Source organism: Hyperoodon ampullatus (assembly GCF_949752795.1).
Source record: "Hyperoodon ampullatus genome assembly, chromosome: 6".
Taxonomy (NCBI): Eukaryota; Metazoa; Chordata; class Mammalia; order Artiodactyla; family Ziphiidae; genus Hyperoodon; species Hyperoodon ampullatus.
Window position 1 is genome coordinate 42,636,311 of NC_136919.1, and position 21,724 is coordinate 42,658,034.

Below are 21,724 nucleotides of genomic sequence, written 5' to 3' on the forward strand. Positions count from 1 at the left end.
TTATCTTGTAATAACCTATAATGGAATAGAATCTGCAAAAGTACTGAATCATTTTGCTATACACCAGAAACTAACACAATATTGTAAATCAACTATACTTCAATTAAAAAGAGATTTCTTGATAATTATGTACATATATGTAAATCAAATGAATGGCCATTAAATTGTTTTTACTATATCAATATAGGTCACATTTCTCCTAAACCTATTAAGTAAATGTCTTATTTTGTTATTAATTACAAAAGGAAACAAGTACAGAAAAAATAAAAAATTATAAACATGCAAGCATATAATTTACTTGAGTTTGCTCAATAAGGAAATGGGATACAGATTATTCCACGAGATACTAAATTTTCCTAAGTTTAAACTAACGAACAGTACTTTCTCTTAAGCCAGAAAAGCAATTTAAATCTAGGATATGAATATATATTCTTTAAATACAATTAAGGACCACTATTACATTAATGAAAATCAAAGATTTATAAGAAATTTTATTATGATCAAGTTTGAGTGTATGACACCTATTCCCCAAATTTTTCAAATGGTTATAAGGCAGGTTACAATATTAAAACACATTAAAAAAATAAAACATAAAAAAAGAACATTTTAAAGCAAAACAAGGGAATTCCCTGGCAGTCCAGTGGTTAGGACCTGGCACATTCACCGCAGTGGCCCAGGTTCAATCCCTGGTCAGGGACTAAGATCCTGCAAGTCATGTGGCATGGGAAAAAAACAAAAACAAAAACAAATGAAAAGATACACCTGGAATGACTTAGGTACTGTATCTTAAAGCTAAACTGAGCACTACGCTTCCTGGCAGTTAAAGCAAACCAGTATGTGTGTGTATGAAAGGGGATAGCTGGCACAATTCAGGACTTTCCTTTCAAATATCAGATATTTCAATGAGCTTTTATTAAGTGCTTTATCAAAATTAATACACAATTATATCTAAGGAGAGTCAGTGTGCTAATATTCTATACCAATTCTCAATTGTGATCTCAGGACCAGCAGCAGTCTTACCAGGAAAGCAGTTAGAAATGCAAATGATTCGGTGGGTCCTACCCTAGACCTAGTAAACCAGGAACTCTAGGAACAGAGCCCCAGCAAGTTGCTTTCAAGTGATTATGGTGCACACTAAATTTAAGAATCACTGTTTTCTACTGATTTTGAAAGGGTCCACATGCTTTAGGAATCACATTCATGAAGAACAACAACAGTGTATATATACCTTATGAAAATATTGGAGCCCAATCTGTAATTCTGAAACTAAAAAGCAGTTAAAACTAACATGAAGGTAGACCAGAAGGGTACTTACAAGCAGAACTAAAATTTCTTTTGTTAACAAGAGAAGAAATGAATCTGCTCAAGTATTCAGGTAAATTTCTAATGGAGTATTTATCTGAATATCATTTGCCAATCCATTGTGCAAAAAAACATATAAAAATTGTATCTTGAGAAATCAAGAGCACAAAAGCTTCCAATTAGCTGCCTCAAACCACAATACTTGAGCATGTTCCCCTATAAAATGCCTCATTTGAATAGGGGTGTCTAGTATGAATTAATAATAAAAAAAATCTCAAGTAGCTATAACAATGCCTGTTGGTAAGAGTTGTTATCTGTTTTTCATAACCAAGAATTACCTGTTAAGAGCCCTAGCAGCCACGACCACAAAACCATGTTAACAGTGTAGAAAATAATGACTTTCCTGCCTCCACCAGCAGTGACTCCAGGGAATATACAATATCTTAAATACCAAGTTAAATAATTTAAATATGAATTAAAAAGATGAACTAAGATCTAATTAGTTATATTAGATATATCTTAGATATATTAAGATCTAATATATTAAACTTAGCTGTTTGTGATGGGCAATAATAGGTCATTACCATTTTAAAATTACCACAACTAAATTACCATACTTTACTAGACTAAGAAAAAGATGTAAGATAAGTGAATTCATTAGCTCTCAATTTTCTTATTTTATTTCTGTGACAGCTTTTTCACGCCTAAAATATTCTCAAGCATCCTCTTACTAGGTTTATCTCATCTCCAACTGAAAGCAAAGAACTACTCTGCTGAAGATCACCTCTTATCGACTCCTTCAAAGCTCCTGAGACAAATCCTCAGGGCCATAGTTTGCAAGTTACACTCCCAATGATAATCTTAGCCATAATTTCTTCTCAGAAGAAAGATCTTCAAATTCTGAAACTTTAATTCAGTTAAGTACATTCCACAGCTAGTACATAGCATCACTGAAGTCAGTGCAAAATGTATGTTAATTCTTCTCTTTGGAAACAGACAAAAGCTCGTCACTTAATCCATTTACTTTGAAGCCACTTTTATTAGTGAATTTTAAATAAATATTACAATGGCTAGAAAAAATATATTTGTACATTGTTATGACACTTAAGATGTTTAAGATGATCTAGCTCTAATTTTAACAGATATTTTTCAATTGTCCCACAACTAAATTTCAAATACAGTAAATAAAAAAGTACCTCAAAGTTACACTCTACTTTACAGATACTCTCTCAGATGTTACGTATGTCCCACCCACCACCAATTTTAACTCCAATCGTTCTCTTACCAATATATGTAATAGTACTCGTGCATGCTGTAGAGTTCCAATTCAAAGCCACTTAGAAGATACTGTATCATAATTCGAAGGTTATGGTAAAGGACCCAGGTACCTAAACAGGCCAAATGTTGCCTCTGGGGCTCCTGTTTCAACAGCATAGTGTGAAGGGCTGCATCAACCTTCTCTGCCTATCACAACAAAACATCATAACATTAACTTTCTTTTTAAGGTAATGAGAGAATTACAAAAACATACAGCTAAAAATAGCACACGAGCAGAAAATGTAAATCTCACCACCTCAAGAATTCATACTTTCAAATGCACCTTCGGTTAGGTCTACATTCAAACTTCTCATTTCTCAAAGCATAACATTTATCTAAACATTTCCTAAATTAAAAAGATATCCATTTTATAGTACAAAAGTAAAAATAACTGACTTCATATCTTTAGTTATATTATTATGGTTCTGCTCACAAATTTACTTGAAGATTAATACATTTTTATTATAATGTAAACTTGCTCTAATTATAACTACAGCTCTACACATATTTTACAATTCATCCCGATTATCAACAAAAATAATTTAAGATGTTTCAAGGTTTGGATTATTGTTTTGCTTTGTTCTGTAAACCCTTTCTTTGGTATACATAACTGTTACATTTTAAGTCAAAAGGAAATTCACCATATTGAAAAATTAAATAGCCAAATTATTGTTCCAAAGAATTGTTTTTGAAAATCTGGTCAAGGTATATGAATTGCTTAATTTTGGAAGGGAGGGCAACTTGTTGGCTCTTACCTCATCCTGCAAGGTGGCAAATTCCTCAAGAATATGACCAAGCTTATCTCTCTGTCGAGCCCTGTTATGTCCATGGATCTGAATGAGACTACAGAATGGCTGCAATACACAAACAGTTTGTTAACCGTCAATATGAAATATGCTTATACTAAAGAAAATTAACATTCAAAAGTTAACAAGTTTTCAAAATCTTGTTTAAGGGAAAAAAAATGTATATAAGAATCATGCTATGCATACTTTTTACATAGGTGTTTCTTTTTAAGAAACTCAATACTGGAATTTATCAATAGCTAGAGGAGTGGCTGTTTATGAAACTTGTTTTCATATGACAAAAATATCTTCCTTCAATCTTTAGATATTTTCCCACAAATTAAAGAGGACCATTTCTTTTTTGCTTATGTCAAGCCAAAAGCCAATGTTCAAGGCTGACACTTCTCTGCTGCTTTAAATATACCAGAATGCCTAATAATTAGATAATGGCTAAAACCTACAAACCCTAAGGTTCTTTATTCCTATTCTTACCTACACAGTATTCTCATATAAAATATTGTAACATTTCATGAAACAGACAACAGACAGGATCAGAAGTTTGTTCTGATTTAAGAAGTATGCATTTTAAGATTCTTTAAGGATAATAATGTTTTACATTTGCATACTTTGACAGATATTATCTCATTTAATTGATAAGTAGCCGATAAGAGGTATAGAGGCAGTATTAACGTTTCACTTTTTAAAGATTGAGAAGTTTACAGAAAAGTAAAGTGATCTGCCTAATAACAATAAAATGTTAGTAATAAAAATAAAATCTGGTCTTTTATTGGTTTTCCTTTCATCAAACCATGCTGCCTTTATATCTATACAGATAGATAGATCTATCTATCTATATATACACACACACACACACACACACACACACACACACACACACACATATATATATTTAGTAACTGGAATTATTAGGCAAGAAAGAGCTGTCTAGAAAGAGCTTATAATAAGAATGATTTATAATTAATCACCTACAAGGTTTTTATTTTTCCAAATTATTTGAGATTTGAAAAAAGTTCATGCTCTCACCTAAAAGTGATAATTTTAATTTTACTATAATCCTGTTCTCATTAAGGCAGTACAAAGATAAGTGCCTGGGGATGTTATCCATATTCTTTGTTTATAAGGTCAAAAATAAATAAAGTTTTTGTGTCATTAAAAAAAAAAAAGTGAACTCCTTTCTTCCCAGATGGGGGTCATAGCTTATTCTGTTTCTGTGGTCCCCAAGGGTTACAGTGAAAGGGCATCAAAAGGTGCCCTCAGTATCTAACAACCTTCCAGGAAGACTACAGGTTATGAAGCTATCCACTTGAGTGTAAGAGACAGAAATTTCCTACGAATTTCAGGGAAGATGAATAAGAAATGTCAGATGAAAAATTAGCACAAATTAATGCTACTGAAGATACTGCACACCACGATTTTTAAGTGTCCACCATAATGATCCAAATTGTAGTTCTTACCCGAACACAGTGAGTAACAAAGGAATCAATACAGTCCTTAGCCTGGTGATTATTATATAGGCAGCACCTGTAAGATAATATAATATTCTTGTTATTAAAATTAAACTATTTGGCCTACAAATAGAAGTGGTGATTACTGTAGCTGCTACCAACACATAGGGAAAGTGGAAAAATGAGAAAATGGAACCAAATACATTGCTAAGTTGAAGACTGCTAACATTACAGTTTGGGAGGATCTGCTACCTGCCTGGCCCTGGAGGAAATACAGGGCTGAATAGCTGGAAAGATTTTTTTTTTCTTTGCCTGAGGTGGGACTGACAGTAGCCTGTGCACCTAAGGAGATGGGAAAGAGTAAACACTTTTCCTGGTGCACTGAAAGGAGCTGACAACTTGCTGCTCCTAAGTGTTTGCCATAACTGAGCAATCTGACCAGAACCTCAAAGATAAACAGAGTCATGGTCATGCAAAAGATAATGATAAAGCATGCAGCAGCCAGGAGAAAGAAAAGGCAGGACACCTGGAACAGGTGGCAGCAAAACAGAAGTGGAAGGCCACTTACTTTGGGCTGGAAGGCCCAAAGTAAGAAAATTACTTAAGATGACAAAAATAAAGCCCTTAAAAAAAAGACTTTCTGGATCTGAAAATTAGGATTTTCAAATTAAAAAATTTAGTAGGTGAAAGATGCTCATAGTAGCCTTGAAGATCTAGGGAATAACTTTCTTACAACACAGCAGAAGTAAGAGATAAATGTCATGAGGAATACAGGGGGAAAAATCTATAAGATAGAGTATATAAGGAGCTCTTAAAAAAAAAAAAAGAGGCTTCCCTGGTGGCGCAGTGATTGAGAGTCCGCCTGCCGATGCAGGGGACACGGGTTCGTGCCCCGGTCTGGGAGGATCCCACATGCCGTGGAGTGGCTGGGCCTGTGAGCCATGGCCGCTGAGCCTGTGCGTCCGGAGCCTGTGCTCCGCAACGGGAGAGGCCACAACAGTGAGAGGCCCACGTACAGAAAAAAAAAAAAAAAAAAGAAGAAAAAGAAAAAGAAACAGATGAAGGTGAGGCAATAATTAAATAAATAATAAAATAGGAAAAATGATCTGATTTGAAGACTTGAGGCTTTAATGACTGATATCCAGATAGAAATAGTTGAAAAACACACATGAACATCTGATAAAACTCTTGAACTCCTAAAATAAAGAAAAACTCTACAATCCTCCAGAAGAAACTGTCAAGTCACTCACAAAGGAAAAAAACATTGTAACATATGTAACATTGGAATTTTTAAAACAGCAGGATAACATCTATAGGCTACCATGCAATGAACTTTCCTATATACACAGTCGATTCTTGGTATTTGTGATAGTTACGGTCTATAATCTTGCTGTGGACCCTGAATAGAGAATACTGAAACACTGCTGCTAGGGTAAAATACAGGGTTAGGTTTCTGCCAGCCTCTGGTCCCAACATTTTAATCAACTGATCAATGTATAACCTTGGTTTATGTGTATTTCTTTCTTTCTTTTTTTTTTGCGGTACGCGGGCCTCTCACTGTTGTGGCCTCTCCTGTTGCGGAGCACAGGCTCCGGACGCGCAGGCTCAGCGGCCATGGCTCACGGGCTCAGCGGCCATGGCTCACGGGCCCAGACGCTCCGCGGCATGTGGGATCTTCCTGGACCGGGGCACGAACCCGTGTCCCCTGCATCGGCAGGCGGATTCTCAACCACTGCGCCACCAGTGAAGCCCCTACGTGTATTTCTTTTTAAAGACACTATACATAATGTACATTGTTAATTGATTAGCAATGAACTCATGCCTGAGCAAACCTTATCTAACACACATATAATCTCTCTGTAAGGCACACCACAGCCTTCTTGTGCCAGAAACACTAGACAGCACATCACTACACTTGGAGGCCATCAAACTACAAAATCACCAACAAAAAGCACAAAAACAGGGGTATCTAATAGAGTTTACAGTATAAGGCACAAGAAGACAGGGTTGCCTTGTTTGACCTCAGCGTTGGGCGACTTGAATATTTTGCCACTCTGCACGTGTCCATGAATACAGCAGGAGCAGAGTGAATATTGGTTTGAGGGTTAACAAATACATTTTAGCAAGTAGGCAAATTAACAAATACAGAATCTGCAAGTAATGAGATCAAACTGTAGTTAAATCTAAATGGATAATGATAAGTGTGACAATGTGGAATCTAAGTGTTAAAGATTGTTAAATAGAAAAGACAAAATGCAAATTAAGAGGATGTAGATACTATTTCATATACGTCATATTGTCAAAAATTGAAAAGTCAGGGCTTCCCTGGTGGTGCAGTGGTTGAGAGTCCGCCTGCCAATGCAGGGGACACGGGTTCGTGCCCCGGTCCGGGAAGATCCCACATGCCGCAGAGCGGCTGGGCCCGTGAGCCATGGCCGCTGAGCCCATAAGCCATGGCCGCTGAGCCTGCGCGTCCTGAGCCTGTGCTCCGCAACGGGAGAGGCCACAACAGTGAGAGGCCCGTGTACCACACACACACACAAAAAAGAAAAGTCTGATAATGCCTAGACTATGGGGAAATTGGAATCCTTATACACTGTTGGCTGGCATACAAATTGGTTCAATTATTTTGGAAAGCAATTTGGCAAAACCAGTAAAGCTGAAGATGCACATGCCTATGATTGGCAATTAAGTATATTTTAAAGTATATAGTCTATGTGCAAAAGGAGACATAATTCAAAGATGTTCACTACAGCACTGATTTCAACAGTGATAAATTAGAAACAAGGTAAATATCCAATTGTAGAGAAAAGCAAAATAAACTGCAGTACAGATGAAAATCAGATTTTAACGAATAAAATAAATTTGCTGGATAAACTTGGTTAATTTCAAAATGCTAATGTTGAAGGAAAAAATCATGTGGCAAAGGATATATATATAGTGTGACAAAATTCATGCTAAGTTTAAAAACATAAAATAAACTGATATTATTTATGGACACATGTATTTGGGTAAAGTATACAAGCACTCATAAAAGTGAAACACATAAACTGTAACGTAGTGGTTACCTCTAGGACCAAAGTAAGAGAAAAGGATGGGGTGAGGGAGGAGGATTTGAAATTATAGTCAGCAGTTCTCAAAATGTGCCCTAGGTTCACCTGGTGGTGATGGTAGGGGTGGCCCTTGAGATGCTTTTGGGGAGAACACAAGGTCAAAACTATTTTCATAATGACATTAAGCTGTTATTTGCCTTCTGCACTCATTCTCTCACAAGTGTACAGTTGGCTTTTCCAGAGGCTACATGGTATGTAATATTACAAAAGATTTTAAGTAGAAGCAGGTTAAAATAATCCAGCTATCTTCTACTAAGACAGACATGAAAGAGATTTGCAAAAAGGTAAAACAATTCCACTTTTCTTACTAATTTTTCTTAAAAAGTTATTTTCCATAAAAATGTTATTTATGTTAATATGCAATTTATGAATGTATGTATGTATATTAACATGTAATAGATTTACTGTTTTTCAAAAAGAATAAATATTTTTAAAGTATTGTTTTAATTTCTAAAATAGTAGGTATCGATAAACAGGACCCATATAAACAAAAGCTATTTGGGTCCTTAATATCTTTTAAGAATGAATTCATTAAAATTAGCCCACTCCTTGATACCTAAGCTCAGCCCTACTCTTCAGACCTTTCAGTTATTACTTACTGTCAGGAAGCTTCATCCCCTGATTTTGCATAGCTCACTCACTTCATCCCCTGATTTTGCATAGCTCACTCTGTTTATTTACATGCATCACCACTTCCAAGAGGCCTCCCATCTAAGAGAACCATCTTATCTTATCTTTCTATACAGTACTATGACCTGACATTATATATTTGTCTACTGTTTAGTCTCTCTCACTGCAAGGCAAGCTCCTTGTCAGCAGGAGTGTCCTTTTCTCCAGAACCCAGAAAGGTATCCGGCAATAGTAGATACTAATGTATTATATTTATTAAATAAGGGAATTAATAGAATTTATTAATTCATATTAATAATATATTTAGTATTTATAAAATTTTATCAATTTCCTTACCAGTAATGGAATTTATAAAAGCAAAATAAAAACTTTGCTTAAAATGGATGGCAGTACAGGTGTCTGTCAGTTCATACATCTGAATATATGATATATTTAATCACAGAAATTTAAAAATAATTTTTAATGATCTCTATTTGCAGATTACATGGTATTATGTATTGAAAATCCTAAAGATTCCACCAAAACTGTTAGAACTAATAAATGAATTTAGTAAAGTTGTAGGATACAAACTCAATATAAAAAACTGTCACACTGAACTATTAGAAAGAGAAACTAAGAAAACAATCCCATTTACAATAGCATCAAACAGAATAAAATACCTAGGAATAAATTTAACCAAGGAGGTGAAAAATCTGTACACTGAAAATTGTAAGACATTAATGAAAGACACTGAAGAAGATACAAATAAATGGAAAGATATTCCAGGCACACGGATTGGAAGAATTAATATTGTTAAAATGTCCATACTACTTAAAGTGATCTACAGATTCAGTGTAATCCGTATCAAAATTCAAATAGCATTTTTCACATTTTGATGTGACAAAAGATTAAGGAAAAAAATAAATCTGCAATGCCTATCACAGATAAAGGATTAACCTCTCATAATACACAAAGAGATACTACAAATTTTCTGAAAAAAGTAAACCACTTAATAAAAGTCAATGGACACAGACGAATGGATAAAGAAGTTGTGGTACATATATACAATGGAGTATTACTCAGCCATAAAAAGGAACGAAATTGAGTCATTTGTTGAGATGTGGATGGACCTAGAGACTGTCATACAGAGTGAAGTAAGTCAGAAAGAGAAAAACAAATATCGTATATTAATGCATGTATGTGGAACCTAGAAAAACGATACAGATGAACCAGTTTGCAGGGCAGAAGTTGAGACACAGATGTAGAGAACAAACGTGTGGGCAACAAGGGGGGAAAACCGCGGTGGGGTAGGGATGGTGGTGTGCTGAATTGGGTGATTGGGATTGACATGTATACAATGATGTGTATGAAATTGATGACTAATAGGAACCTACAATATAAAAAAACAGAAAAACAACTAATACTAAACTTTCTTTGGGTTCTTTGTATGGAAATATGCTAATATAAATGTTTCAGACATTACATGAAACTTCTAAAAATTTTATATGTTCTGGTATAATGTTGTAAGTCATAATTCTAGTTATTACTTTAAAATGAATATCTCAGAAACAACTAAATTTCCTTGTCAATTGCATTATTATGAACTTTCATCAAATCTTTAACCGTGGTCATTTTTAAGTCTTTTGTCATTTACAGACAGTTCTGGGTGTACTCTGATGCTTTTGCAATAATGTTCCTATAAAAAGGTTTCAGGGCTTCCCTGGTGGCGTAGTGGTTGAGAGTCTGCCTGCCGATGCAGGGGACACGGGTTCATGCCCCGGTCCGGGAAGATCCCACATGCCACAGAGCGGCTGGGCCCATGAGCCATGGCTGCTGAGCCTGCGCATCCGGAGCCTGTGCTCCTCAACGGGAGAGGCCACAACAGTGAGAGGCCCGTGTACCGCAAAAAAAAAAAAAAGGTTTTCATCTTCAAGGAATTCATGGAAAAGACTCTGACAAGTACAGGTTTCTGGTAACTGACTATACTGCTGAACTGAATGAATAAGCATTTTCAGAACTCTAATGGAAAACTGATGAATTCATAAAAGTGCTAACAAAAGATCAAGATGAAAAAAAAATTAATTACATGGGACTGAGTGAACTAATGAGGATGATTATAATTTTTGTGACTTTCTGTTTGAATAAAAAAAAAAATCCGACAAGGACTCAGAGGCAAAAAATATACAAATCAATTTTCACTGCAAAGTAAAGGAGCTGTTACAGTGGAGGATTACTGGACTGAATGTCAATATTATGACATAGTATGAGTGTGTTTCGTGTTTGGTAATTGCAATCATTGTTGCTTTTGTTATGGTCATCCATTTACAATGCTTGGTGTCAGTTTATTTATGTCTTATAAAAATAAAATACAGTGTGTGTGTGTGGAAAAAAAAATCCTACAGGAGTAGGAGAGGGGAAAGTCAGGGGAAAGGGAAACAAGTTGCGTCTTGAAATACTTGAAGTGGTAGTTTATCAAGCAAAGGGAAGAGGTCTTCCATTTACACTTTCTTATTTCAAAAACAAGAATACTTTAAAACTGGAAAACTTTTTTTGTAAACAAAAGAGAAAAAGACTATGCTCATTAGATCTTCTATTTAAAATGTTCTATAATACTATACTATTCCCTCAAAAAAAAAAAAGTCAATGGGCAAAGGATATAAACAAGCAATTTATAGAAAAACCATTTTAAATGTCCAATAAATATCATATTAAGTGCTAAAATTAAACTAACAATGAGATATCACTTCTCACTCAACATACTGGAAAAAATTAAAGAATGATAACCCCTACTGCTGGTCAGGATGCAGGGAAAGTGTACTCTCTTATACTGTTAATAGAAATATAAATTGTTGAAATCTTTCAGAATACCATCTGCTTATATTAAAATTAAAACTACACATGTCCTCCCACCCAGTAACCCCGCCCTGTAAAATACATTCATATTATAAAACATTTGGCAGCCATTAAAAAGAATTAACTAGGTACTCTGAGACATAAAATCATGATGTATTTTTGAATGGAAAAAAGATAAATTTTAAAATAAAAAATTTTAATTTAAAAAAGCAATCCATAAAAAATAATTTAAAAGTTCATGATAAAATCAAACTGTTTAATGTGATCCCAAATATATATAAAGTCATAGATGTGTGTGTCTTTATACACAAAGATATCCACAGTGATGGTCATCGAAATGTAGTTATCTCAGAGGTAAGATTTCAGCTGATATTTACTGTTTTCCACATATTTTTCTACCATGTTTAAATTTTCAAGTGTGGCCATGTATTATTTATATAATCAGCTTCTGTTTCTTGTTTTAAATCAACTTACTTTCCCCCTGCTTTCCTTCCCCTATTAAATCAGCTTCCTGTTAAATTTTACTACTGAAATGTTTCTCAAATCTGTCTCCTCCTTTATATTCCCAGAGTTTAATTCTTCCTTATCTCTCACCTGTACAACGGAATTAGCCTAGCTAAACATTTTGCCTCCATTATTACTACCAATTTGCATCCAATTAAAAAATACATATTTTACTATGCCAATTCCCTCCTAAAAACTCAATCAGTTCTTCACTGACCATAAAATAAAGACCAAACTTTACCAAACGATTCAAGACTTTCTGGACTCTAACTCCAAACTATCCTAACCGTTCAACTTTTATTTCTTTGTTTATTCATTCATTCAACAAAGTGTGCTTACTGTGTGACAGACACTGTTCCAGCACGTACTACACAACAGTGAATAAACAGCCAAAACAATAGGCGCTGACCTTGTGGAATTTATATAGTTCTATATATATGGGGTGTGTGTGTGGGGGGGTGGAAATAAACATAATGAAGAATTATACAGGCTCTTATAGAAGTAAACATAATGAACAAGAAAATTATATAGTGCAATATGTTTTATAATAAATATGTATTTTGTCATTCAGATATATATTTCTCAGATATATTTGGGTCTTCATCACAGTTCCTGGCTCACAGCTACCGAAACTCTTGGAATTTCCTAAGGGTTAAGAGTGATAAAGGTGTCTTTCCTTATGTTAATGAGGTGATTGGAGTGCACCTAAGACTGGGGGCTGGTTACCAGAACCTTGTGATTAGAGGGTTGGAACTTTTGGTCCCACTCCCTGATTTCTGGAAGGGGAGAGGGGCTTGAGGTTCAATCAATCACCAGGGGCTTGAGGTTCAATCAATCACCACTCGCCAATGATTTAGTAATCATGACTATCTAATGAAACCTCCATAAAAACCAGAAAAGGAAAGCTTTCTGGCCCCTTTCCAAGAGCTTCCACATTGGGGAACATGCTTCCATGTGCCACCATTCAGACTCTATGCATCTCTTCATCTGGCTGTTCATTTGTATCCTTTAATATCTTTTTATTAAATTGGTAATTGGTAATCTAGTGAGCAAATGGCTTTTCCTGAGCTGAGTCATTTTAGCAAATTAACTGTACCAGAGGAGGGGTTGGTCAGAACCTCTAACTTGTAGCCAGTCGGTCAGTCAGAAGCACAGGTAACAACCTGGGAAGTGGAGGGTGGTCTTATGGGACCAAGCCCTTTACCTATGGAATCTGATTCTATTTCCAGGTAGACAAGTGTCAGAATTGAGTTGAATTCTTCGGCACCCTGCTGGCATCTGAGAATTGCTTGTTGTAGGGAAGCCTACACACACACACACACACACACACACACATACGCATGCACGCACACTGGGCTTGGGTCTGGGAACCCCTCTACATATAGTATGTAAGAAGATAATTGTTATGAGAGAGAGAAATGGAGTGCTGGGCAGGTTGGGAGAATGGGGAAGGATTATACTTTCTAAATTGACTGATTAGGGCAGCCCTCACTGAGGTGACACTGAATAGACTTAAGGCAGTGAGAGAGTCAACCTGGGGAGTTTTGAGGAAAATACCCTCTACCCCAGATTGTATGTGAACGCTGTAGGGTGAGAGAGGGAGAGAGGGACAGTTACGTTACAAGAATAGCAAGGAGGCCAGTGCGGCTGAAGCAAAGAAGGTGAGGGGACAATGGTAAGAGATGAGGTCAGAGAGGCACCAAGACAGGGGTCTAACCCCGAGCACATGGGGCCTCATGGGTTCAACAATAAGGACTTTGGCCTTTACTGTCAATGAAACTGGAAATGTAACGAACACTGAGGATGCCTCCCAGGGGCAGTCCTTAACTGACAGATATGTAAATTCTCAAGTTCCCTTGTCCCTGACAGGACAACTGTGAGGTATAATCCACACAAGTCTCCAGGGCTCCCTGACAGGACCAAACCAAAGTCACCAACTGTGAAGCACACCTTCAAGTGGCTTTCTTCCTTTTTATGTCCCACCGGCCTGCAACCCTGCAAGTTTTCCTGGAATTACTTTCTAAATTACGTTTATATGAATCTTTGTGTCAGGGTCAGCTTCTGGAGAACCAAACTAAGACAGGAAGCTACCAGAGTTTTATGTGAAATGTGGCATGATTTATTCAACAAATTGAATGCTGAACCACTAACTTTTCTTAAAATATACAATTTCATACACCACATCTTCACACATCCTGGTTTCTTTCCTAAGAAATAACATCTCCTTTCTTCCTTCCCTGAGGCAAATGCCAAAAAAGTTGGCACTGTTTTCCAAAATGCCAACTCAAACGATCCTTTCCAGAATTTTATGGCAGCATGTTTTTGGGGAGGTGACTCTACCAGAATATAATTTAAGGATCGATTATCTGCATTTTCTATTTCTATCTAGATCAGATTATTGAGAAGAAATCTTATCTTTTCATAATTATTTCCCCAAATGCCTAAGGTAAGGGTGAATACAACTTGCTGAATTTCTGATCACTCCTTGTAAGCTTTTCTTCTCATACTAGACCCAATATCAACTTGACAAAAACCTCAATTTAAATCTAAATAACTGGGACTTTCCTGGTGGCACAGTGGTTTAAGAATCCGCCTACTAGTGCAGGGGACACGGGTTCAAGCCCTGGTCCGGGAAGATCCCACATGCAGCGGAGCAGCTAAGCCCGTGCACCACAACTACTACTAAGCTTGTGCTCTAGAGCCCATGAGCCACAACTACTGAAGCCCGCCACCTAGAGCCAGTGCCCCACGACAAAAGAAGCCACCGCAGTGAGAAGCCCGTGCACTGCAACAAAGAGTAGCCCCCGCTCACCACAACTAGAGAAAGCCTGCGCACAGCAACGAAGACTCAACGCAGCCAAAAATAAATAAATTTAAATAAATAAAATTTTAAAAAAATCTAAATAATATGTGGCAGAAATCAATTAATTTTAACATGATTGAGTTATTTTTTCATGTGGAGACTTGATTCCAACAGTTTTTATGTCTTTGCTATAAAGGAGCACAGAGAACTTGGGCTTTTAAGAAACACACATGCTACACAATGTCTTATGACACTTACTTTGGGGAGAGCACCGGAGGACTGACAAAAGACCGAAGTGCATCTTTCACCATGTCTTGCATGAGATGGGTTCCAAAGACCTTTTTGTTATCCACCAGGAAAGTGGTCTTAAAACAAATGTTATATATATTAGTAATGCTGTCACAATCTTGACATATTGTACATGTAGTTGTCATTACTGTGACATGAACATACTTCTTATAAATGCCACAGAATACAAAAGAGATTAAAATGTAAAAAGTTGGTGGAAAATTCCTTTTTCCACAATGCCTCCACAGTGGGTACTACTTATTAATCCCTATTTAAGGTGTATTCTGATGCAGGAGAACAAAAAATGTGCAGAAAAAAATCTCTCAGGTCAAGAGTAGTAATATTGAACTAGTGAAAGTGAACTGATGAGTCTGAATATGTCAAATGAGCTAATATACGAGAAAGGGTTTCATAAGTTATGAAATATTTAATGGTTATAAATATCAAGTCAGTCGATAACCTTATCTCTAATAAACACCTTGGAATACATACAAACTTTCTGAAATTGGAAAAAATATAGTTAAAATAATAAATTATTAAATTGAAATACACTACTATTTAATAATAATTTACATTTAATTTTCTGCCCTTAACAATCTCAATGTATCTGAATATTTACTATACTATACCTTACTTGATTTCCTAACACATTTGAGTTGTTTCCAGTTTTTGGTGATCACGAACCAAACAGCTTTAAACACAGGCATGCATACAGGTTTCTAGGAGAATGTCAGATTCCACTTCTCTTGGGTAAATAAGCAAGAGTAAAATTTGTATATTTGTTTTTGTAACCATCTGCCATCATTTTCCAAAGTGGCTATAGCACTTCATATTCCTGTCAGTAATGCATCCTCTCCAGTGCTTGATATTTTCAGTTTTGTTCTTTTTTCTTGTTTTATTTTAAAGATATTCTGATAGGTGGATAGTGGTATTCCATTGTGGTTTTAATTTACATTTCCCTGTTTTCTTACTGTTACGTTTATAGAATTCTTTTTATGTTCTCGATACAAGTCCCTTGTCAGAGATGATTTGCAAATATTTTCTCCTACTCTGTAGAGTCTCTTTTCATTTTCTTAACAGTGTCTTCCACAGAATTAAAGTTTCAAATTTATCAACTTGCCATTTTTTTAAGTGGACTGTGCTTCTGATGTCATACCTAAGAATTCTCTACCTTTCCCAAAGTCACAAAGATTTTCTCCTATCCTTTCTTCTAACAGTTTTATGGTTTCACATATAGTACTACATAATAAAGGACTAATTAAGGAACAGAACTTCTCTGGACTTTCCCCTTGGTTCCGCTGATCACATGTCCATCATTTTGCCAACAGCACACTTGTCTCATAGTCAGGTAGTATTGAGTTCCCCAACTTTATTTTCTTTTTCAAGTTTGTTTTGGCTGTACTAGTTCCTATGCCTTTCCGTATAAATTTTAGAAGCAGCTTGTTGACATGTACAAAAATTTCTGCTATGATTTTGGGATTGCTCTAAATCTGTAGATCAATTTTGGAGAGAACTGACATCTTAAAAAAATATCAATTCTTCCAATCCACAAACAAGATGTATCTCTCCATTTATTTAAGTCTCCTTTGATGTCTTTCATCAGTACTTTGTAGTTTTTCAGTATACAGGTTCTCCAAACAGGTATTAGATTTATACCTACATATTCCATTCTTGATGTTATTGTAAATAGTACTGCTTTAAATTTTTTGATTTGCATTGTTCATTGCAAGTATATAGAAATAAAATTGCTTTTTGTAAATTGGCCTCATATCCTGTGATATTGTTAAACTCATCCATCAGGTCTAGGAACTTCTTTGCAGATTCCTTGGTACTCTACATAGATAATCATGTTGTCTGTAAAGAAACATTATTTCTCAGTTTCTCAACTGTATGCCTTTTATTTCTTTTCCTGCCTTTTTCCACTGGCTAAGATTTCCAGTACTATATTGAGTGAAAGTGGAGTGATGAGACTGGACATCCTTGCTTTCCTCTCAGTAGGAGGAAAGAATTTAATCTTTCATCATTAAGTATGATGTTAGCTATAGGTGTTTGGCACATGCCCTTTATCAGGTTAAGGAAGTTACCTTCTATTCCTAGTTTTGCTGAGAGTTTTTATGATGAATGGACGTTGGTTTTGTCAAATGGTTTTCCTCAATCTATTGAGACTTTAGATTATATGGTAAATTATACTTTAAACACTGAACCAACCTTGCATTCCTGGGATAAAACCCACTTGGTCATGATGTATTCTTTTTTTATATATTGCTGGATTTGATCTGATAATACTTCAAGATTTTTATGTCTACGTTCATAAGGAATATAGGTCTATAGTTTTCTAAGCTTGAAATGTCTTAGTTTGGTTTTGGTACTGAGGTAATGCAGGCCTCATATGATGAGTGCCCTTGCCTCTTCTATTTTCTGAAAGAGACTGTGTATAGAATTGTCCTGGAGTTTTGCTGGAAGACGTTTAACTATGAACACAATTTCTTTGATAGATACAGGATTATTCAAATTTTCTATTTCTTTTTGAGTGAGTTTTGGTAGTGTCCCTCATGGAATTGGTCCATCTCATTTAAGTTTTTGCATTTATGGACATACAGTTGTTTAGAATATTCCCATATTATCATTTTAATTTGTTTAGGGTCTGTAGCAATTCCTGATATTATTCATCTGTATCTTCTTTTTTTCTTGTTCCATCTAGAGGTTCATCAATTTTAGAACCTGCTTTTGGATGCAATGATTTTCTCTATTGTTTGTCTCTTTCCTATTTTACTCATTTTTGCTTTTATCTTTGTTATTTCCCTCTGCTTCCTTCCAGTTTGATTTGCTCTTTTTCTACTTTTTTAAAATAGAAGCTTAAATTATAATTTCAGACCTTTCTTCCTTTTTTTCATATGAACATTTAGTACTATAAATTTCTCTCTAAACACTGCTTAAATTGTATCCCACAAATTCTGATATTTTCATTTTCATTCAGTTCAAAATATTTTCCAATTACCCTCAATACTTCCTCTTTGACCCATGGGTTCTTCAGAAGTGTGTTAATTTCCAAGTATCTGGAGAATTTTCCAGATGCTTCTGTTATTGATTCCTAATTTAATTCCAAAATAGTCAGAGAGCATACTTTGTATGACTTCAATTTTTTTTAATTATTAAGGTTTATTTTATGGCCCAGAATATGATCTTGATGAATGTCTAACACTGTAAGTCAATACTTCTGTTAAAAACAATATACTACTAACTGTGGAATATCCTTTAAAAGCATCTACCTTTTGTTCCATCAATCAATAAAACAATGTCAATATACAGTATTTGATGTTTAAAGACATATTTTGATACTAAGTGGAACTTACTTGTAATAGAGATCTTGAAAGAACACAAGGTGATTGTTCACTAAATTCACAGAAAAAATCCTAATAGATACACAGAAAAAAGTGTCATTAATAGATTAAATAAAAGCTGAAAATGTTTGTATACAGAGTATAACTTTTACCAGACCTTCTGGGAATGATACACTACCAAAGTTAAAATAAGAAAGATAGCTAAAGATCATTTCTATAAGAATTGTCTAATTGTATGAATGGAAAAATTGATAATTTTAGAGCCTAAAATTTATTTTTAACAAACTTACCAGTAACAGTATTATGTGGATACTGATATTAAATTTGTACATCATGAAAATAACAGTATCAATAATAATTTACTAACTAATGACAGAGATTTACTTCCTACTTCACAGAAATAAATACCAAGTAACCAGGCTAACTGAATTCACATTCTTTTTTTTCATAATTAATTTTTACACCTTGCACACACTCCTCAAAGTGAATATTCTCCACCAGAGAGAGATTCTACTATTCCACATTACAAAGAAAATTAAAACAATTTACCCCACAGAAAATCCCTCAACTTCAGCCTCTAAACCTCTAGTTGTATCCACATCTGTACACAGATCCTTTCCTTGCCTACTTTAACAACAGATGTATTAAAGACTCCATTCCTTCTGGCTTTTTCACAAACATTACATACTGTCAATTATCCATACTTTGCTCTCCTAGATATTAAAATTCTTCCTCTCTACCAGATCGTTCCCATTTTCATTTAAACAGTCAGGTTTCTCTCATCTTTAAAAAGAAAAGAAGATCATCACATGATGTCACATTTTCCTCTCAACTGCTGTCTTCTCAGCCAAACTTTCTGCAGAAGTTGGCTGCACCCACTGTCTCTACTCACTCAACTCTCACCCACCTTCAACACATGTAACCTGGTTCTTTGCTCTAGTCACCACTTGTCCCCCATTACTAAATCCAATGGACATTGATTTTGGACCTTATTCATCTCTTTCACTTGACCTCTCAGAAGTGTGACTTCCTTCTTGAAAAACCTTTTAAATGACTTTCATATGTTTCTTCCTCTGGCTACTTCTCAGTTTGTTCTGTAGGTTCAAAGTTTAGTTCCAGAAAACCTTCTTTTCTTAACCTATATATTTTTTCCTTGTAAATTTTGAAGCATAAACACTCATGCTTTGATTACTATCTATACTGTAATAATTCTAAAATTTTAACTCTAAGCACAGACCTCTAAACTCTATCCATATAGCCAATACTATCCAATATCTCTACTTAAATATATTAAAGGTACCTCAAACTTTACTTCACTAAGACCCTCAAAGGTCCTTTGAGAAATATCCCCCTTTGAGTGAACAGCACCAAACGTGCATGTAGACTTACAAGGCAGAAGCCTAGAGACCTTCCTCAGAGCTCTCTCATGCCCCATATTTAATTCACCACCAATATTCTATCAATTTTAGCTCAAACACTGACAACCTCACCATCTCCCTGCCATCCTTTTAGTCCAAGTTACCATCTTCTCTTCCCTTGGACTGCAGTACTGGTTTCCTAATTTATCACACTGTGTTTACTCTGGTCCCTTCCAATCCCTTCTCTACAATGCAGCCACATCTTTGCACATTCTTGATCCTATTATGTCACTGTCCCCCCCACACACTGATCTTTCTTGATAAACCTAACGGTTTTCCTTTGCTCTGTGATAAAGATCGAAATCCTTAATGTTGCTTAAATGGCCTTGTCTGGTCTGCCTACCTCTCTAGCCTCACCAAATCCCCCATCCCCATCACTCAATGCTCCATTCTGCTACTTTTCTTTTAGTTTCTCAAATGTATCATGTTCTTTCCTGTCACATGGAGGAGCATTCTGCTTCCTGCACCTGGAACTGTCCCCCTACTGTCCCAAATGATGTTCACCTAACTGTTAGATCTTAGCTTTACCTTCACTTCTTTAAGAAAGACTTCTCTGATCATTTAGGTCAGTTCCTTCATTATATGCTATATGTTCTAGTTCCTTTGCTTCATACTCCCTACACTGGTTTGTAATTCTATAATCATTTTTATGATTATTTGATCGATTTCTATCTCATACTACACTGTAAGCCCTATGGCAAGATGGAAGATATGCTTTTGCTCATCACTGTATACCAGCCATAGCACAGCACTTAACACAAAACAAGCATGTTGGCTGAACTGATGAATGTACATATACTGTACTCGCTATCACAGTTCGTCTGTACTCAATTTCTTATTGCTAGTGTACATCCCTAACAGGATACAGTCTGTAAAGTCCATTATTTACCTAATTTAAACTAGGTATATCTTCTTAATTAATCCACAGCTGTCAAAATATCATCTTATGGGTTCCTAAACTATGAGTTTCCCTTTACTAATGTCACTACCCTCCCCCTTACCACTGGTTTTTGCCCTATACGCAAAATACCAAAAACTTTGAAAATACAGAAAAATGCAAAAAACAAAACTATCATATAGCATTCCACTATCTATAGTCATAATTAATATTTTGGTGTTTGTTATTCTAATCTTTTGAGAAATAATTTGGTTGAATTTGGCTTTGTCTCTGAATATCTTTTCTGTGTGAAACAACATATATAAAAAATATATTTTAAAACTTTCAACAGGGACTTCCCTGGTGGTGCAGTGGTTAAGAATCCACCTGCCAATGCAGGGGACATGGGCTCAAGCCTTGGTCCGGGAAGATCCCACATGCCGCAGAGCAACTAAGCCCATGCGCCACAGCTACTGAGCCTGAGCTCTCGAGCCCATGAACCACAACTACTGAGCCCACGTGCCACAACTACTGAAGCCTGCGCGCCTAGAGCCTGTGCTCCACACAACAAAAGAAGCCACAGCAATGAGAAGCCTACGCACCGCAACAAAGAGCAGCCCCTGCTTGCCACAACTAGAGAAAGCCCGCATGCAGCAATGAAGACCCATAAATAAATAAATAAATAAATTTATATTAAAAAAAGAACATTAAACATAACTTGACATTCACAAACATTTCCCAATGTCAATACTTCCCATGTCAAGAGTTTTCTATAACATATTTTTTAATGGCTGTGTGACATATATTGTAAACATACCACAGAATGGATATTGTCACCATTCAGTATTTAAACTGTTACTAGTTTTTGAACATTACAAAGGATGATGCAACAGACACCTTTTTTCTTTCTTTCTTTTTTTTTTTTTTTGGTACACAGGCCTCTCACTGTTGTGGCCTCTCCCGTTGCGGAGCACAGGCTCCGGACGGGCAGGCTCAGCGGCTATGGCTCACGGGCCCAGCCGCTCCGTGGCATGTAGGATCCTCCCGG

The 21,724-nt window shown here is 35.7% G+C and overlaps 1 protein-coding gene across 1 annotated transcript in view; it reads right to left on the reverse strand.

Moving 5' to 3' along the window:
* Positions 1 to 21,724, reverse strand: part of NAA35 (N-alpha-acetyltransferase 35, NatC auxiliary subunit) — a gene marked incomplete at its 5' end in the record, with an annotated part of 96,288 nt that overhangs the window by 9,752 nt on the left and 64,812 nt on the right. Inside the window, 5 exon segments of the mRNA XM_079706207.1 lie at positions 2,588 to 2,766; positions 3,375 to 3,473; positions 4,880 to 4,946; positions 15,011 to 15,117; positions 18,394 to 18,453. Coding sequence (XP_079562333.1) covers positions 2,588 to 2,766; positions 3,375 to 3,473; positions 4,880 to 4,946; positions 15,011 to 15,117; positions 18,394 to 18,453 — 512 coding nt within the window.